This window comes from Palaemon carinicauda, chromosome 11, assembly GCF_036898095.1.
Source record: "Palaemon carinicauda isolate YSFRI2023 chromosome 11, ASM3689809v2, whole genome shotgun sequence".
Classification (NCBI taxonomy): Eukaryota; Metazoa; Arthropoda; class Malacostraca; order Decapoda; family Palaemonidae; genus Palaemon; species Palaemon carinicauda.
The window spans coordinates 103198288-103218326 of NC_090735.1; the positions used below are offsets into that span (position 1 = coordinate 103198288).

Consider the following 20039-nt stretch of genomic DNA (forward strand, 5'->3'; position numbering starts at 1 on the left):
TATATATATATATATATATATATATATGTATATATATAATATATATAAATGTGTATATATATATATATATATATATATATATATATATATATATATATATATATATATATATATATGTATATATATATATGTATGTATATATATACATACATATATATATATATATATATATATGTATATATATATATATATATATATATATATATATATATTCTTACAAAGCTGGTCTATTGTAGAGTAAATACAGTAATTTATTCGTGTATTTTATTTATGTTCTATGTGCATTGAAGAGGTGAATAGCCAGCTCTTAAGATGAGTTCCTCTCGTGCAGGTATAAATGTGTTATGTAAATTACGAAAGACTTCCACCTTTGATTTCATTGTATTCTGCATTCAAGTTAGTATATGTAAATTTATGTTATTTTTAAGAATCAACTTTTGATTGCACGTATTTTTGTTACAAAGTCTTGCGTAACTGTTTGAGAGTGTTATGAGATCCGTGCGAGATTTGAACAAGGGCTTATGTAAATCTTTATTTTATACTTTTATGAGGTATTGTGACATGTTTTAGAGAAAATACCCAATTATTATATTTGGCCACGTGTTTTGGAAGATTCTCGAAAATCCTAGTGCTAGGTTTATCTTTTCTTTATTGCCGAGAAAGGTGGGTGGGCGGAGCTGGCTGAGAGAGAGTTACCGTGCAACGGGGTTGGTTCTCCTGTTCGATACGTGTTAGTTGATAGCTCTGAAGCCCTTTGGCAAACCCCCAAACTTCCAGATGTTGAACCTAGAATATTCTGGAAATAGCTAAGTTCCATACAGAAGCGACCCCAGGGATGAATAGATCAGATAGAGAATTCCAGCCTTAAGTCATAGCCAGCTCCCACTCTTTCTCTCACTCACCTTCCATACTAGATCAGTGTAGTGTTTTAAAAGTGTTCAGTGAAATCTCAAAGTTTTGGTGTGACAGGTTTTTGTAAACAGTGAGTATTTATAAAAATTCTTTCACAGTTTTTTTTTTTAACTGGCCCTGTAGAAATGTGAAAGGTATTTGTATTGTGATCTGGTTATATATTTTCATTAGTATTAAACTTAAATGTTAGTGTAAAATTTAATTTCAAGTGAAGCAAGGAATTGTATAATTTTCATCAGTATTATTTCTTTTTTCTTAGTCTAAGGTTTTATGCAGATTTAATATTTTGAATCTAGTGATTATATAGTTTTCAGAGTGTAATTATTTCTTTTGCCTTAGTCTAAGGTTTATTCAAATTTAATATTTCGAGTCAAGTGATTATATAATTTTAAGAGCATAACATTTTTGTCTTAATTTAAGTTTTGTTCAGATTTAATATTTCAAGTGATTTTTTTTAATGTAAATTCTTTCAGTGTCGTAATTTATATCGAATATATTTATTTTTGGAAAGAGTGTATTATTTCAATCACTAGTGTTTATTTCATACTCGCTCGTATCCTGTTAAGAATTGAAGTAAGAGGTGGTTTTAAATAGTTCTTAATAATAATTACTTAGTAATGTTTGATTGTACTTAAGAGACCTTTGGATATTCAGTGTTTTATATATTGCTCTCTGTGAGTTATATAACTGTCTCAGAACTCAGGTGTTAATATTTTCAAATGCAATAGATTTAATGTAAAAACAAATAGGTGAGTTTGGAACTCAAGAGGTTGTATAGCTTGCCAGCCATAATATATATATTATTATCTTTTGGTTACCAAACACGGAACTATCATATAATATATATATATATATATATATATATATATATATATATATATATATATATGTATATATATATATATGTATATATATATATGTATATATATGTATATATATACTGTACATATATATATATATATATATATATATGTATATATATATTCATATATTTATATATATATATACACAGTATATATATATATATATATATATATATATATATATATATATATATATATAATATAAATATATATGTATATATATATATATATATATATATACTGTATATATATAAATATATATATATATATACATATATATATATTTATATATATACAGTATATATATATATATATATATATATATATATATATATATATATATATATATATATATACTGTATATATACACACACAAATATTGTGTGAAAAATTGTATAAAGTATATAGCTTGAAGTAACTTAAAGACGTCAAAAAAAATAAATACAATATTTATTTTTCAAGCGCTTAAACTGCATCCATAAGTTTTGAAAACAACTGAATCATGTCTTGCAGTGTATCAAGATAGATTGAGTATTGAAAATTTTCATGGTGTGATATACTGTACTTGCCAGTTATGGTTGAATTTTATGGATAGCGAATAACCAATGGGGTACTGGCGGTACTAATCCGCTAGGTGGCTCTGAGATGAAGAGAATCACTAATGCTGGGTTCACAGCCGACTATCAATACATTATCATGGGTGTAAGAAAAAAAAAAAAAACCTGTCAGGGCTAAAGTTTGAAAAGGCACTGACAGTGGGGGTCTGGGGGCCCTCTCCCATAAAATCTTTATTTTACAAGGCTACACCCTTAGATGCGATTTCCTGGCATCTGACAGCAGACTGTAGCACCAACAAAATCATATTTTTTAGTTGATTCTTATGTGACCATGACAATTTGTAAACAATAACTATCATAAAACACCTTTAGACCCACTTGATGATTTTACCAAAAACATACTAACAATGATAATTCTTTGCTATACACTCATTCCAATATTGACCAAGTTAGGGCTGTCAGTTTTTTAACCCTATAATGTTTTTACTTACGATTTATCATATCTATCATTTGTTTTTCAGTTCTAATTTTATTGTTTAAATTTTAACGGTTTTCATATTCATAATATCGTCTAACCTCTAGTTTGCAGAAGCCAATTGTCTATTTTTTAAATTGATAATCATGTTATTTGACTTTGATTTTGAACTATGATGATAAGGTATGAAGATGAAAATCTCATAAGCAAAATACTCTATTGGTATTATCATTATTACTAGCTAGGCTACAACCCTAGTTGGAGAAGTAGTGAAAAATAGCGCAGTGAGGAAAGAAGATAAATAAACTATATAAAAAGTAATAAACAATTGAAATCAAATATTTCAAGACCAGTAACAACAATAAAACAGATATTTCATATATAAACTATAAAAAGAAACTTATTTTTGACTGTTCAACATAAAATATTTGCGGCAAGTTTGAAGTTTTGAAGTTCTACCGATTCAACTTCCCGATTAGAAAGATTATTCCGCAACTTGGTCATAGTTGGAATAAAACTTATAGAATACTGTGTGAGCATCATGACACAGTTTTTTTCATATGAAAACATGAGCTTTGTTATCTGCCAACGTTAATTCTTTCTCAAATATCTTTACACTCTTTGCCATGAGAATTTGTGTTCAGTCTCCTTTCTTAGAATTGGTCTATCCTAAACAGATCCTGCAAGGAAATAGAAATATTATAATTGTGTTGTTATGGCGTGCAGTATTCATTATGCAGAAAAATCTGTAAAATATATTCACACCATAACACGGAAAGTTAGATCATTAAATGGTAATGGCGAGTAAAGAGACTTAATCCCTATTGTATATCTCTATACTATTCTTGAGAAACCTAAAAGATTCCAGTTCTATGCAGGGTTTAGTAATGACCTGAAAGCATAAATGCGCAAGAAAATATTTTGTAATATATCATGCAAAATAGCGGCCATTTTAAAAACGGCCACCATTTTGAATTTTCAGCTTGGGTCCTTAGTTAATATTAATAGTAAGTCCTACTGACATACGAAATTCGATGCTTTTAATCCAAAGTGGGCGATTTTTTTTTTTTTTTTTTTTTTTTGCAGGGGGTCGTAGGCACCCCTCCGTTAAGTAAGTAGATGAAGATATGACTCCTAGGTTAGGTTAGATGGGGAACCTTATTTTAGCTGGTGTTCTCGTGTTTGTCCATATTTTGATTACTGACTGGGTCCATACGAACCAACTACAAAGGCTCCCGACCTTTATTTAAAGGATCACAGTTAGCCTACATTGACCTATATGATGTGGAATTAAGATTTTAACACAGCATACTAAACATTTAGTGTAACCTCAGTTTGATGACAAACATCAGCAGGCATTATCATTTCTGTTGTTATTATTGCTAAAGATTAAGTCAACTTCAGCAGGCCGGCATGGACACAAATAACAATAGCGACCTGTGATGTGAGAGGGAAGAAGAAATCTGGTGTTAACATTGGAGCTGGGCTCGTTTGATATAAATCAGGTCTATAGGCCAAAACCTGCTATTAGTATAAGGAGTGTAACATTACTTTGCCAATCCTAAGCTCATGAAAACACAAGGACTACCTTAAAATTATCGTTGTTAAAACAAACTTTACAAATGCTCATTACAACGAAATGTAACTATTTATATTATGAGACTAATGTTTCGAGCTTTCGCAAACTAATACTAATACATTGTATGAATAAGTATTGTTCTTCCTTTTTTCATATTCTAATTCTAGTCATATGACAAATAACTTGCTACAAGAAAACTCATCTAAAATAAAACAATGTTTATTTCAAGATATACAGAACAGCAACAATAATATACAGAAACAATTTTCGGGTAAGAATTTTATAGGAACACGAATACAAAATTAAAAGCCGCACTACAGTCTTTCCCTTAAAATAAAATCAGAGTATGAACATAAGATACCAAGATAAACTTAGAATACATATTAGTTTACAAGAGCATCCTCTAAAAAGACTCACTACTTCCAACCTACCAGAAATCTATTGTATCTGCTCCATTCTTGAAGACAGAAAAATTTAATTATATAAAAGTGGCATCTTTACAAATAAGGGCTTAAAAATCATAATTGTATATCTTGTTTTGTAATAGAATTTATACATAAGATTTATTGATATCAAACATCAACACCTAAAAAGCCATTCTTTTCGAAGACCTTATGTGATAAGAGCAATTGCTCGTACAGGAAAGTTTTCCCTTTTCGAAAGAAAAATACTAATTTCTGAATCTTTCCTAAGATGAATAAAAAAGTTTCAGGAAAATAGTTTTCTTTATAGCATGAAAACATATGCTTCAACAAATCCCGTGACTTTATGACTTAAAACCGCCACCAAGAGAGGTCAGGGCCTGCTTTATTACATACCAATATTAGTAAATCTTACAACAAGCCATAATAGCTTAGTGGAAATGGCAATAGGGGATATTGGTGCTCGATACCAAAATAATAAGAATATTTTCGAAACTTTAAGCTTAGTAAACTTGATAAGATGTACTTTACAAACTAGAAATAAGCAGGATTCTTGAATCAGGGCGAAATGCATTAGTTATAAAAGAATATATCAGTCGATGTCAACTGCAGTGAAATCTAGGAAGCTGAGAGGTCATGATGATAATGATTATGTTGGTATTTGATGTATTAACAATAGCGATGGTGATTGAAGGACTTAAAATATGACGCCGATGATGACAAACAATTATGATCATCACGATAATAATAGTGACGACAATGTTTATGATGAGTGCGTAGGTAATTACTCATATAAAGAGTAAAATGTTAGCTGCAGTTGATACTGACGTCCATAATTTTAGTGGATATGCAAGCAAGATATATAATGATAATTGGTGGGAAAAATGGGAGACGGAACTACTGACGCCTGCGTCATACAAGTTCAGATGTCATCTAGAGGCTTAAGAATTACTATAATTCTGTTCACGTTACAGCGCCTGCGCAGTATGCAGCCTAATAGGTCAGTCTATAAAATCGCTGCCATATTTCCATTACAGAACACCAATTTCAGGTGAAAAATAAAGGACTATCTCATCCATAGGGGCTACAGTACTGTTGAACAGCATAAACTGAGTAAGAGTTCATGAATCTTTTCTCTAATTACATAAAGTACATCTTTTTTTTTGTTATTTATTCTATTACGTTCCTATATTGCAACTATAAGACAAATATAATGATAAACACAACTATACATTTTCCACTCTTGGAGTGAATAATTCATTAGTCAAACTATAAATAAATATTCCATACATTGATCTTTATGCAGAATCTGGCAATACATTTGAACCTTATCTTCTAGGAAAAAGAATATAACCTGTGACTTCTTGTCCTTTGTGTAAAGTAGAGACTTCAGCTTTACATTAAGCCTCACAACACCGATATACTGCAGATATCTGATATCAGACAGCGTTGGACGCTCCAGACTTAGATTTCACGGAAGGCTGAATAAGACCCTTGATTTCAATGCTACCCGAAGATGAGGACCTGCTTCTGCTGTAGATTTCTTCGAGTTCCTCGACGGTGTCCGCCAGAGGCTTGTTTCCAGACTCTGGAATAATCAAGGCGAAGCCACTGCCAAGAGCTGCGCATACCCCGAACGTCACAGACGGCGCCCAGTAATAGGAAGTTGCCTGCAGAGAAAATTATGATTGTCACGTTTAGAAAATGTTAATATTAATTCACAAATTTTATAGTATTTTCTTTTCAAATGTTTAAAGTTTAAATGACCGCTCATGAATGGTAGAGGTAAGGGACAGTGACAATGCCCTAGCTAAGCACCACAATGCCATAAAGACCAGCAGCCAAGGCGCTCTCCACCCAAGTTAGGACCAGGAAAGGCCAGCTAATGGCAGTTGATAACTCAGCCAGTAAATCTAAAGGCTCCAACAAAAACCCCATCCTTAGCTCACAAGGATGGTGATTTTGCAGACACTATAAGAAACTATGGAGCTTGAGCTGAACTCTTTAAGTCCCAGTCCGGAGATCACCAGGCAGTAAAAAAATTTTCGTCAAAGTAACTATGTTATCATAAATCTATACGAAATATTGTTGAAACGAACTTATAAAAACTAACATAATTGATCAGAATTATCACCCCGAATTCTTAATAGTGAATCAATAAGGAAAAAAACGCTTTACTAACCAGAATTTTAATAATGAAAGGTGAAACGATAGATCCGAGCCTAGCCATCACAGACGACAGGCTGAGACCTCGGGACCTGACGCACGTAGGGAAGAGCTCCGAGGTTGCAAGGTATAGCAGACCATAGCTACCTGTGATGAACAGTTTGCCAACAAGTGCCAGGGAAAACACCATCCAGGTATAACCTGTAAAAAAAGTGCATAGGTTATGGTTCTTACATATGGAATTGCAGTGGTTTACTTAGCTTAGCTATAATTAATAGATAACATTATAATTTTCGTTAAAACTGGATAAAAGAGAATGGTTGAGCCTAGAGTCAACGCCCCTTTCTTGTTAGGAAAAAAATCGTAATACAGGCATTCTTCTAATTGCAAGAAACTTTAGAGATCTGATGTAAACAACAGTGGGGCAAAACGAAATATAGGAAACTCAAGAATAAGTAAAGAAGCATTTAGTTAATATGAAACTCTGGAATGAGAGAGAAAAAAAACCACTTTATTTTCCCTTACTCTCAGGCGTGGCCAAGATGGTGAAAATTGCAGCCGCACAAACCGAGAAGTTGAAGGCTAAGACGGAACGTCGGCCGAACCTGGACACCACAGGTGTGAAACCAGCATATCCTGGCACTTCCATAAGGGAGCTCATGATCATGTATAAGAATGGGTCGTTGCTGTAGAGAAGAAAATTATTTTAGCACATTCTAACTTCATTCATTTGTATAATGATTAACTAAAATAGAAATTTCTCTCTTCTCTTAGCTAACCAAAAATTAAAATCCACAGAATTTTCTTTATAATATTTCATCAGTTTTCTGAGGTTATCAAAAAGAAAAAGACTTGTCATTAAATTACAAATGTACTTAGAGTAAGAGTTCATACTTAACTTACAATAAGAATTTCTTCTGCCATGTTCTCCATCAAAGTAATATATATATATATATATATATATATATATATATATATATATATATATATATATATATATATATATATATATATATATGTATATATATATATATATATGTATATATATGCATATATATATATATATGTATATATATATATATATATATATGTATATATATATATATATTTATATATATATATAAATATATATATATATATATATATATATATATATATATATATATATATACATATATATATATGTATATATATACATATATATGTATGTATATATACATATATATATATATATATAGAGAGAGAGAGAGAGAGAGAGAGAGAGAGAGAGAGAGAGAGAGAGAGAGAGAGAGAGAGAGAGAGAGAGACGATGGAACCAGATTTGATTACATTTGTATTAAAGCCTTTTCAAAAACACAATCCAATGCTCGCTAATCCAGTTATTTTCGATTACTTTCATAATATATGGATATGGTTGATTACTTTACGTTCATTTGTTTAACGAAATGCACATAATAGGAAAATAACTCTTGCAATGATATTCCAATTATATGAGAATATTAAATATTTGCCTATTCTTCGCTTCTATATTTCAACCTTTATTTTGAGAATCATCTACAAATATTCTGTAGCTTGATACATAAGCAGAGATTATTCATGATATTTGCTAAATATTAGAACAACAAAAATATGAACTATTCGATTTGGATGATTATATGAGGCCTTAAAAGATTGTCCTACACATTTCTATTTACTTCATCAGAGTAAATTCTCTAGACATAAAATGACTAAACAAAAGATAAAAATTGTTTATGAAACCGAAATCAGAAGGTTCTTAAAGATCATTACATCTAATAGAAAAAAAAAGTTTCGGATAACCTGGACCTTAAGAATTAAGTATCAAATTCCGGCCTTTTTAAGTTCATGATTTGCTAACATTAGACTCGTCATATTTTCCAAACACCTAAATACCTGCGATAGCGAAAGTTTTTGAGCAAAGGATTGAAACCTAAATGGCAATTGGTACCTTGAATGGAAGGTAGGGCAGTCCGCGGAAAAAAAAAAGAAATATTGAATAACTTTTCCTTGAAACCCCTTTAAAAAAGTATTAATCAGTATCAACTGAACTTACCTGTAAGTGGTACCTGAGAGACTCATTCCCCAGTAAGTAAGTCCTACACAAAACCAGCATCCAAAGAGCCCGATAGTGATCCTCCTGAGGGTGGGAGTCCTTACAAGAGCTGTTACTTCCCTCCAGATTTTCGACAAACGGCTGCGCTGCTCCTCTTTGGCGGCATAGCCCTCAATTCTAGAGGCCTGGGTGTTCTAGAAAATAACCCATTGTCTTAGTCAACTGATTCTATTCGGCCTAAATACCGAAATTCATGTCGATTTGATAATTTTCTCTTGAAGAAGCTACTTGTGAGGCAACATAAGTTTCTGTGTTGCTCCTACATTTATCAAGATTAATCCAATGATCCGGCAAATGTCGAATTATTATTCTTTGTTGGCTATTCTAAAATCAGTCTTATTGCCATTTACAATTCACTACCCCCTTCCCCTTGCCCAAGAACGTAAATAGATGTCGTTGGAATTTTGGATTGAATGTTGAAATGAATAATTTATGATTAGGGCTAGAGAATAATCCTTCTTAGTTAGGTTGAATTCACGCGATATACTTTTTCAGACTTGTTGGCTCGGATACTTGCCAGTTTTTCAAACGTGTTTTTAAGAACTCATTTATAATTTCCCTCCTGGAGCATTGAAGTAATATTTAAGAATTATTCGATATAAAGATAAGAAATTTCACCAATCGATAAACTGTTTTGTTGAAATATACTTTTTCGTGTTTTTTATACCTTGTCCCTTCCAAATAGCATATCTCATAGCCTATGCTGAGTTTGCTTCTCCACCTCTCATTCTTCCCTTCACTCCTTATCCTGCAGAGCCGCAATCGAGTGACTAATATTATAGTTGCACTTCCCCTTGATAAAAAGGTGATAAGCGTTGATTTGAGACGAGTTTGAAATTTTGTTCTAAAGAATGAATATCCCGAACTCATGTCAATTAAAGTTTCAAAGAATGTGTATGTTTATCATTATCAAATTTAGGATTTTTACCAGCCCAATGAGTCAAGTTCGATTCATATAAAGCTGGCCGCTGAATATGTATGAAAATGTATAAATTGGTAGAAATGTCTTCGGTAAAAAATATGATTTTCATAAAGAAATACGATATAGTCTTGTCACTGAAATCAACTAGAAATAAGTATGATTTTTCACACAATTTCAAAACTTTCCATGATACATTTAAACACAGTAAAATCTTACAGTGTTACCAGGGTGTTTATCATTCATTATGTTAATGAGTTAGAATATGGAAAAAGATGTTTCTTAAAAAAAAGAAAGAAAGAAAAAAAAAACCCGACAAATTGGTCTCTCGTAAGATCAAGTGTACATTCTGTCTATCAAATAAGTAAATTAGATTTATTTATATTTCATGGTGTTATTGATTTTGTGACAGATATCCTTCTAGTTTAATTAACTATGAGTATCTTAATATGACTTGAGAGTGTTTTACGTGAGACAGGCACAGTGGGCACTTCCTTTGCAGTTACAGTAATACGATTGAAGTCCAATCTATGAAGGTTTGCCTACCTGTGTCTCCAAGGACTGAAGCAAACTCATGAGCTCGTTGTTGCAAGGAATGGTGACACCGTGCCATCTTGCGCCCCTTTGCAGTGTCTTGGCTGCCTCTTCCAGGCGCCCTTGGAGCACCAACCACCGAGGAGATTCATCGAGAAATCTTCAAGAAGATAAGAAATAAGAAATTCAAGAAAAAGTTATATAATTAACTTTTTATTAAGTTTCCGCTTATTCATTAGGATGTTTAAGAGCATGTGATTTGAAAAGTTGGTTTGGATATGTTTTTTAAGTTTTGTCTAGTGCACACAGTAACCGTGTAGGATTTAGAGAAATCCATTTCATCCAGTCAGTCTTAAACTACCGGCACTTCAATAGAAATAAACCAACATAATAAAATTTGAATATATATTCACTTATTTTACTTACACACAACCTACTGTTTACAACATTACATGACTCTAAATAAATAAATTGTTTATTCATATGTTTTTAACAGTTTCTTCACAAAACAATTTTACCAAACTCACGGGATCTGCAGCAAGAGGAAGGTGATGGGAATAGTGCAAACCAACTGGAGTGTCCTCCAGTCCCTGATGAGGTACGCCCAAGTACCAAATAACATTCCCGTGATGGCGAAGGGCACCGTTGACAGAAGGCCAATCACTGTCCGGTACTTCCTAGGGGTCACTTCTATGCCTACGGGAGATTAAGAGCAGTTGGGGCGTTACCATTATTATTATTATTATTATTATTATTATTATTATTATTATTATTATTATTATTATTATTATTATCATTATTATTAAAAGTAATGACTGCCTTAGCGGCATTAATCTTATAGAAGACTATTTTTAATAGTTCTAATATGTTTTTTCTTATTATTACTGCATACTCAAAAACCTATTGGAACCATTGAAAAGGTCTGTTATATGATTAAGGCCTCTGAGGCAGCCATTACTTCGGATAAGGCTTGTATTATAGAGGTTCTCTTTCCGAAATGTTATTATTATTATTATTATTATTATTATTATTATTATTATTATTATTATTATTATTATTATTATTATTATTAACATGGCTTAAAATTCTGTTAAAATTTATATATTTCATTGCAGCATAATTCATGACAGCTAGTTTCATTATTGGTATAATCTACATCTGCGTGTAAGTCTGCCGATGTGAACCCGAGTTCCAGCAGAGTACGTTTTAGTTCCATAGGTGTGGTATCAACAATCCTTATTTTGATGATGCATTAAAAATCAAAACTAACGATCAATAGTCTGTGTTAATACATTTTCATGGTTTTATCCTATTTTATGTTTCAAAAGTAGAGTTGTTCTTTTCTTAGTAGCAAATAACGTGTTATGAAAAAATATTATCAAAATACTCTGGAGTAAAAAAACAGTAGTATCTATCAAACGGTAGAATTTTCTTTAACTCATTGCTTCTCAAAACTTTCAGAAAATATTTGATTTACTTGTTTGTAAACTGCTTACCATCCTTCTGTGATAATAAACCTATATAATCTAATCCTCCAGATAAGTCTTAAGAGATGTTCGATTCGATGAGACTGGATAAATTTCGAACATTTAATCTGAAGATAACTGATAAATCAAAAAGCATATTCGAGTAGCAGAAGTGCATAGCTATTTTCAGCCGCTTAGTATTTCTCTTTCATTTAAAATATAATAAACTCCAACATTACTCTCCTATTTTTTCGCTTTGTATATTACCACTTAAAGGAAAACGTGTTTAATGCTTAAAAGACAATTACCTTGAATATAGGCCGGCCCAATAATGGAGTGAATCATGCCCAGAATAAAACGCGCTGTTAACACCAAAGAGTAGAACGGAACCAGAACAGAAGAGGTGGCGGTCAAAACAAACCCGACGGCCGACATAATGAGGACCACCTTTCGTCCGTACCTGAAGCAAGAAGGAGAATGGTTTGCGCTTATTCTTCACGCAATATCATATTGAGGGTTTGCTTAAACTTAAGAATATGGGGAAAGACTATCTCCAACTCAGAGTTGGTGATGATTAGATGAGGGACTAAGAATGGCAATAAAGTTTGTTTTTATATGGACGAGTATGGCATAGAAAAGCAATGGCAATTGATTAATTAGAAGTAGTCCTAGGTCATGTAGATAGTATTATTCTATATTCGTAGACAATTAACCTATTCATGTTAAAAAAAATTATATACATATATACTGTATATATATATATATATATATATATATATATATATATATATATATATATATATATATATATATATATATAGATAGATAGATAGATAGATAGATAGATAGATAGATAGATAGATGGATCGCATTAGAGAGTTTTTATTGGTAATGAAAAACATAAAAAGTACCCAAAATCCTTTTAATTTTCTTATAAAAAAATTTATCCCCTTTCGCCTTTTTTTCCATTTCACATATTCAAGAGATTATAAGTGTGACAAATATATAGAAATATTTCTTGCATTAGAAAACATGTGATGCAAAAGCAAGTTACGGATATTTGGATTTTACCATAAAGCTTTATTCTAGATCTTATAATGATATTCCTTTTTAAATCTTTACATTCATGCCGAAAATAAATTATATTTTGTCTGTTTTACGAACCCATTAGATTTTGTCGTTTATATGATAATGTTCAAAGAATGAAAACCATAATTCATGTTTCTGAAATTAGTCACAAAACTACCAATTATTTTTATTCATGATGATATCTTTTTTTCGAAAATTAAGCTCTCTCTCTCTCTCTCTCTCTCTCTCTCTCTCTCTCTCTCTCTCTCTCTCTCTCTCTCTCTCTCTCTCTCTCTCTCTCTCTCTCTCGTAACAGCATCATTTGACAATTGTAAGACTTCACCTGTAAATTTGAGGTCGTCAGTAATTTTTCAACTGTACACATTACTTTTTTCTCTCTTAACAAATAGTTTTAATAAGAGGATATTATTCTCTCTCTCTCTCTCTCTCTCTCTCTCTCTCTCTCTCTCTCTCTCTCTCTCTCTCTCTCTCTCTCTCTCTCTCTCTCTCTCTCTCAGCATCACAGTCCTTTTCTTTTAATTGTAAATACTCATCCCCTGACACTAACTTGTCCGACAAAAGTCCAAGCAGCGGCTCTCCAACAGCAATTCCAAAGAAGTAGAAGCTTTGGAATAAAGGGCTCATGCTGGCTCGGTCGCAAACCAGATCCCACTGGAATAGTACACATTGATCATCACTAATAAACAATGTCTGAGCGGAAATTCTTCTTTCTTTTGAATCAATAACTTGATACTATTGATAATTTTCTCCATTTCTTTTGAAAGATCAACAGTTGTCTTTTTTTTCGGTTGATTTATTGAGTTTTTCCACACTTAGGTTTCTTGGAATTATTTTAAAGGGAAGAATTTTAGTTGGAGTTTTATGAAGTACCTTGGAAAGTAAATTCTTAAACTGAATTGTTCCTTCATCTTACTCTACGAAAATTCAACAAAAGTACTACGATTTGAATTAAGGCTAATTACTAAACATACTGAACACGGCTAACACTAGCTTTTAAAACAGTTAAGACTATACTAAAGGGATTTAATTGTACTTTACAATTAGCTTATCAATTTCCATACCTCCATGGTAACAGTAGAACTAAAAGTAGAGGTATCGTAGTGCCAGTCACTACAAGGACGTGTTTCGAGAGTTACAGCTTCTTCTGGAGTTGTTATGAAAGCTGAACTCCATTCCTGGTTGGCTGCTTTCTCGTAATCTCTCACGAAGGCCACACACTGAGACCGTTGCAACTGCCCGCCTCGATTTTCCCTGTAAAAACAATTTTTGAAATTAGAACTAACATTAGCTATGATTTTTTTTGGAAGGAGAGAGAGAGAGAGAGAGAGAGAGAGAGAGAGAGAGAGAGAGAGAGAGAGAGAGAGAGAGATTTTACTAGACGATATCATGATTAGTGCACGTTTTATTATTTATACAAATGTAAGCCTAGTAAACAATCCACTTCTTTTAAGCCTCATGAAAAAAAAATCTCAAGTTTTCACAATGAAATCCCGTTCAGTGCTTTGAAAGTACCTCGTTTAAGGAGCTTTAATTTCGCTACTATGAGCTGGGTAACTAAGGGCGCTTACCAGGGAACGGAGTAGTTCAGCTTTTGTTCCTCAGTCCAAGACGAATTCTGCATTTCAGGAATCTGACACCAATGGTCTACTTTTGGATTATAGAAGGCACCTCCCATAGAAAAATAGGGAACCTGCAACGCCCCTGAAAAGGAAATAGGTGCTGATACATATCCGGTCTGTTTTTTCTACAAGCGCAAAAATATAATCACATTGAGAAAACCTTTTAATTTTTGGTGATCAATTTATCCTAACGAAATGTTTAATTCTTTCATTCTACCATGTATTAAATGTTGTTCTCCTGTCTGTTTTTCACTGTTGATTCTCTCTTCAATTTATTGGGCAAAAGTTTGTGTCTACTAAATTTGTTATGACTGATCTGGCTAATAATATCTGGCCCGTCGTTCAGTTATTTCTCTGTACAGCATCAACAAAACGAGCGATACTTTTTTATTTTTGCTTTGGACAAGCGTTGTTCTTAAGTTGCCACTTAGTAATAAATCTTAAATTTCACTTTGTAAATACGTCTATGAATGAGACAACGTTGGTCACTTGTTATGGATAATTTTATCATTGAATAATGTTAAATCGTTAAGAAAAACACATTTCATGCTAGAATAATACTTTAGAACAAAAATTAAATGTTACTGTAGCACGATTCCTTTGTCAATGTGAATCCGCGAGAGTCAGTGAGACGAGTCCGAGATGTCTGTCTGGATAGAAGGATTCCAACTGGGAAAGAGGGCGTCTATATGAACAGTTTAAGAATAGCGCTATAGTCTAATGATAACAATTTATGAATTTAGGATATGATTTCAAAGTTGTTACTTATTTCTTGCTTATGTCGCTTTGTGTATAAAACTAATATTGGTTAGGATAGGGATTTCAAAACTTGCAATAAATTATTACAAATCATAGTTTAGACTATAGTCAACGCTACTTACAGAATTCTACTCTCCCAAAATATTTTTTTCAGTTTGAAGAAAAATAGACAAACAAGTAAATAAATAGATAAGCAAGGTGGTGAGTTATCTTTGCTATTAGAAATACATTTATTTCTACCTTTCTACTATTTTACTTATAATTTACGAACGGAAGACTATAATCAGGTCAGACATGTTCAGACACATGTGTTATGTGCAAATTCGTCTTCTGCGGTTCTGCAGCAGCGGGGGTCTCTCGCCTCCTAGGATGACTTTTCAATTTTTCTCTTTCATTGTATCGTTTAGCCATCTATAAACAGTTGTTTCGTTGATTTTTTTTATAGAGAATCTGATAGAATAAGCTTAACTAAAGTTACTGTGATCCGGTAGCTGTTTGGTAGCTCTAGCCATATTTAACAGATAACTTGTTTGTGAGAGTGCCACCGTGAGACTGCTAGTTGATGCCCACAACTACGTCTCCGATACGTTCTTTATGTTAAATACATAACTATGGTGGCTAAAAAGTCAGACTCATTAAGTATTTTTTATTTTAATTTTCATCATAATTAAAGATTATTGGGTTAATTTTCCCATAATAATCTACCTGATATTTTGATAAAAAACATAGCATAAATTCTTTAAAATCATGCCTAATGAACTGTATGTTTTATGGAGCGGTTTCCAAATGCTTCGTCCCGGGAACCTAGTCTCATTAGAAATGTGAAGAATGTGAGAGTTGCCAGAAAGAGACTTTCGAACAAAAATCACTGAATTCAGGTATTACCAGTTTTGCTGTATACTGTACATGTTGCACAAGAATTTTATCAATTTTGACCTTCCTTTGTATTTAGATCCTTACAGCATATACCATCCAGTGAGTAGTTACAGGTATGCAATTGATTCTAAAAATCATGCCTTCTCTATCATAAGACTCAATACTGCACAGTATTCTAGATGTTTTATTCCAGTTGTGACCAGAATGTGTAATAATCTTCCTATTCCGATGGTTGAATTGATGTAACTTTAGAATTTGGAACTTGGAACTGACATGTTTCGTTTGGTCCTTCATATATGATTTTTCTATTATAAATTTGCCATCGACCTTTATATATTCTATGATACTTTGGTTAATTCTCATATATAGTTTACGTAGCTTGGTTAGTAATATATTATTATTATTATTATTATTATTATTATTATTATTATTATTATTATTACTTGCCAAGCTCTCTCTAGTTGGAAAAGCAGGATGCTATAAGCCTAATGACTTCAATGGGAAAAATAGCCGAGTGAGGAAAGGAAATAATGACACACTACAAGAGCAGTTTAAGCACAATAATAAAATTATAAATCTTTCATATGATAATTATAAAAAACTTGAAAATAGCAAGAGGATAAAAACTTAAAAATAACGAGAAGCTGAGAAAAAAAAAAGAATAGTGTGCTCAAGTGTACCCTCAAGCAAGAGATCTCTAACCCAAAACAGTGAAAGACCATGGTACAAAGGCTATGGCACTACCCAAGACTACAGAACAATCTTCTGATTTTGGAGTGTCCTTCTCCTAGAAGAGCTGCTTACCATAGCTAGAGAGTCTCTTCTACCCTTACCAAGAGGAAAGTAGCCACTGAACAATTACAGTGCAGTAGTTAACCTTTTGAGAGAAGAAGAAGTGTTTGGTAATTTCAGTGTTGTCAAGCGTATGCGGAAAGAGGAGAATGTTTAGAAAATAGGCCAGACTATTCTGTGTATGTGTTGACAAAGATGAAATGAGCCTAACCAAAATAGGGGGATTCAATGTAGTACTGTCCGCCCAGTCAAAGGACCCAATAACTCTCTAGCAGTAGTATGTCAACGGGTGGCTGGTGCCTTGGCCAACCTGCTACCTACTATATATATATATATATATATATATATATATATATATATATATATATATATATATATATATATAGATGTATATATATATGTATATATAGATGTGTGTATATATATATATGTATATATATCTATATATGTGTGTGTGCGTGTGTGTGTGTTTGTGTGTTTGGGTACGTGTGTGTAAACAAATGAACAACAACTAAATAAAGATAGAATAATAACTCAAGGAATTATCATACTACACATACGTATCACTTTCATCGATATCACGAAAAATGACAAATCATTGGCTGGTCATTAATTAAAAAAGCAATTGAAATGATTTTTTGTCAACGTATGTTCATTTGACAATCCAAGTAAACAAATGTTGTAGAAATACACTCAAGCCCTAATTACAAATATGATCCTATCAGTGCATAGCCGTAGTTACGTGAGTATATTCTATCAACACAACAGCTTTTCAGTGTAAGGGAACCATCAATATTAATGCAAACATTAGTATAAGACATTTTTGTTCTGTAGAAGAGGTCAGTTTTCCAAATTAGTCAAACCGGGTAAAACTACCCCGTAGATTTAAACTCGTGCACAAAGGAGTTCTATAAAGAAAATTAACCAGAGGATATCATCTATTTTGCTATTACTTCACCCATGAACTCTGTTATTTCATGCCTGAATATTTGTATATTTATCGCTACTTTTCACATAAATACATTGGATTTGTCAGTCATTATAGCAATGAATGATAGCATTTTGTCGGGTTATGCAGAAATGAGCACTTGGTATTTTGGTTGTTGCTTCCACAAACCACACTGATATCTAGGCTGTCACTTCAGCTATGGATACTGGTGAATGGTAACTATAGTGGGTGGACAAGATGTTGATATGATAGGTCGAGGTAATGAATAACCATTTCGGTAATTTACAGAGGATACAGCATAACATGAGCAGTGATATAGACTATATTAACTAGCATTTGTAGAAAGTGCGCGAAGGTTTGACCCTTATTACCAATTCAAATTAGCAATGCAAATACTAATATATATATATATATATATATATATATATATATATATATATATATATATATATATATATATATATATATTATATACATATATATATATATATATATATATATATATATATATATATATATATATATATATATATATATATATATATATATATATAAAACACACTAAGTTTATATGGATGATTTTAGTAATACAAAATCCAATATCTTATCTTACTTTTTTCGGCAGTTAACTTTATTTGCCAGAATTCTTGACAGAAAACGGTGGCTCCATAATCATCGTAACAAAGAATGTGTTATAGTTGGCAGCTCACTTTGACACCAACACTGACGATAACTTTGAACACAGAAAGTTCGTTCCTCTCTTTCTTTTTTTTACATACATATATTCACACTGGAGTGCATCGTCACAATAGTAAGGTTCGTCATTCCCCGATTACTTTCTCTTTAAAGAGATTAATAGCAAAATAGAATTAGTTAATATTTTTTTTTCAGTTCTGTACCCTATCTAGATTCTGATACGTCTATTTGTTTGTTTATAGGAAATGGATTCAAGTGATAGATAACAGGTATTTTAATGCTTTTAATTTTGCTGGTTCTTAAAGATATCAAAGTTACAGAAATTAGAAGATTACTTAAACTGTAGTTGACTAAATAATTTAAAGTCAATTCAGTTACCTTTATCACTTCAATTGATTTTCTCTTCTTAGGTCATACCAGCATCAGAATAAGAAGGAAATACTATATAAGCATTACTATGAAATCTAACCAATTAAAGCCTACGGAATGTGATTTTGAAGGCAATGAGAATTATTACTATATTACATCTACTGAATCTTTTCAATATTTGGTAGTATCATCCACTTCAACTTAGATCACTTCTAATCCAGATATTAAATGAAAACAATAAAGTAACCAAGACACAATGAGGGCCTTATCTTCAATAGGAATGAGGTAGGTCTGACTTGCGTTTTTTTTTTTTTTTTTTTTTTTTTTTCGGACGCTTCCAAGGTCTTCTAAAAATGAACAGCCAATGGCGTGAATGTTGTACCGGTTAACGATGCGTCAGCGCATGTACAATTTTAAACAGGACTAAGTGTGTTAAAAAAGACATATATCGATCAGTGTGATTATTATTAACTGGTAATTATTATCTATAGTCCAATAATGAGAACGTATGCATTGCTTAGTCTTGAGAATTATTTCAAAGGTGACGAATGAAATAGAATTCGTAAAATGAACAGGTAAACATCTTATCTTAAAAAGGTGTTTAGCTGGATGAAAAAGTGACAGACATATCGAATAATGAAAAATAGCAATAGCAAGTATCAAGGAAGAAAGAAGTAACATCGATATAATTAATTTGACTGATAAAGGACGTAGGAACTAAATCAGAAAATACAATAAACCTGTAAATATATTGCACCAGAACCTGGCTAAACAAGAATCACGTGAAACAGAGAAACCGGTTGGTGATGATATAAGGAAACCGCAAAAACGTGTTACGGAAGGGAATGTGGAGGCGTGTGGGAATA

General features: G+C 32.0%; 1 protein-coding gene across 1 annotated transcript in view; it reads right to left on the bottom strand.

The window, feature by feature from the left end:
• Window positions 1-4605: 4605 nt before the first annotated feature.
• The window catches only part of LOC137650107 (organic cation transporter protein-like), a 60097-nt gene continuing 44663 nt past the window's right edge, over window positions 4606-20039 (bottom strand). Inside the window, exons 3-12 of the mRNA XM_068383227.1 lie at window positions 14682-14814; window positions 14175-14364; window positions 13661-13764; window positions 12333-12484; window positions 11086-11254; window positions 10571-10718; window positions 9046-9239; window positions 7500-7660; window positions 6991-7175; window positions 4606-6478 (exon numbers count right to left, since the gene is read on the bottom strand). Coding sequence (XP_068239328.1) covers window positions 6248-6478; window positions 6991-7175; window positions 7500-7660; window positions 9046-9239; window positions 10571-10718; window positions 11086-11254; window positions 12333-12484; window positions 13661-13764; window positions 14175-14364; window positions 14682-14814 — 1667 coding nt within the window. The 3' untranslated portion in view covers window positions 4606-6247. The remainder of the gene's footprint in view (window positions 6479-6990; window positions 7176-7499; window positions 7661-9045; window positions 9240-10570; window positions 10719-11085; window positions 11255-12332; window positions 12485-13660; window positions 13765-14174; window positions 14365-14681; window positions 14815-20039) is intronic.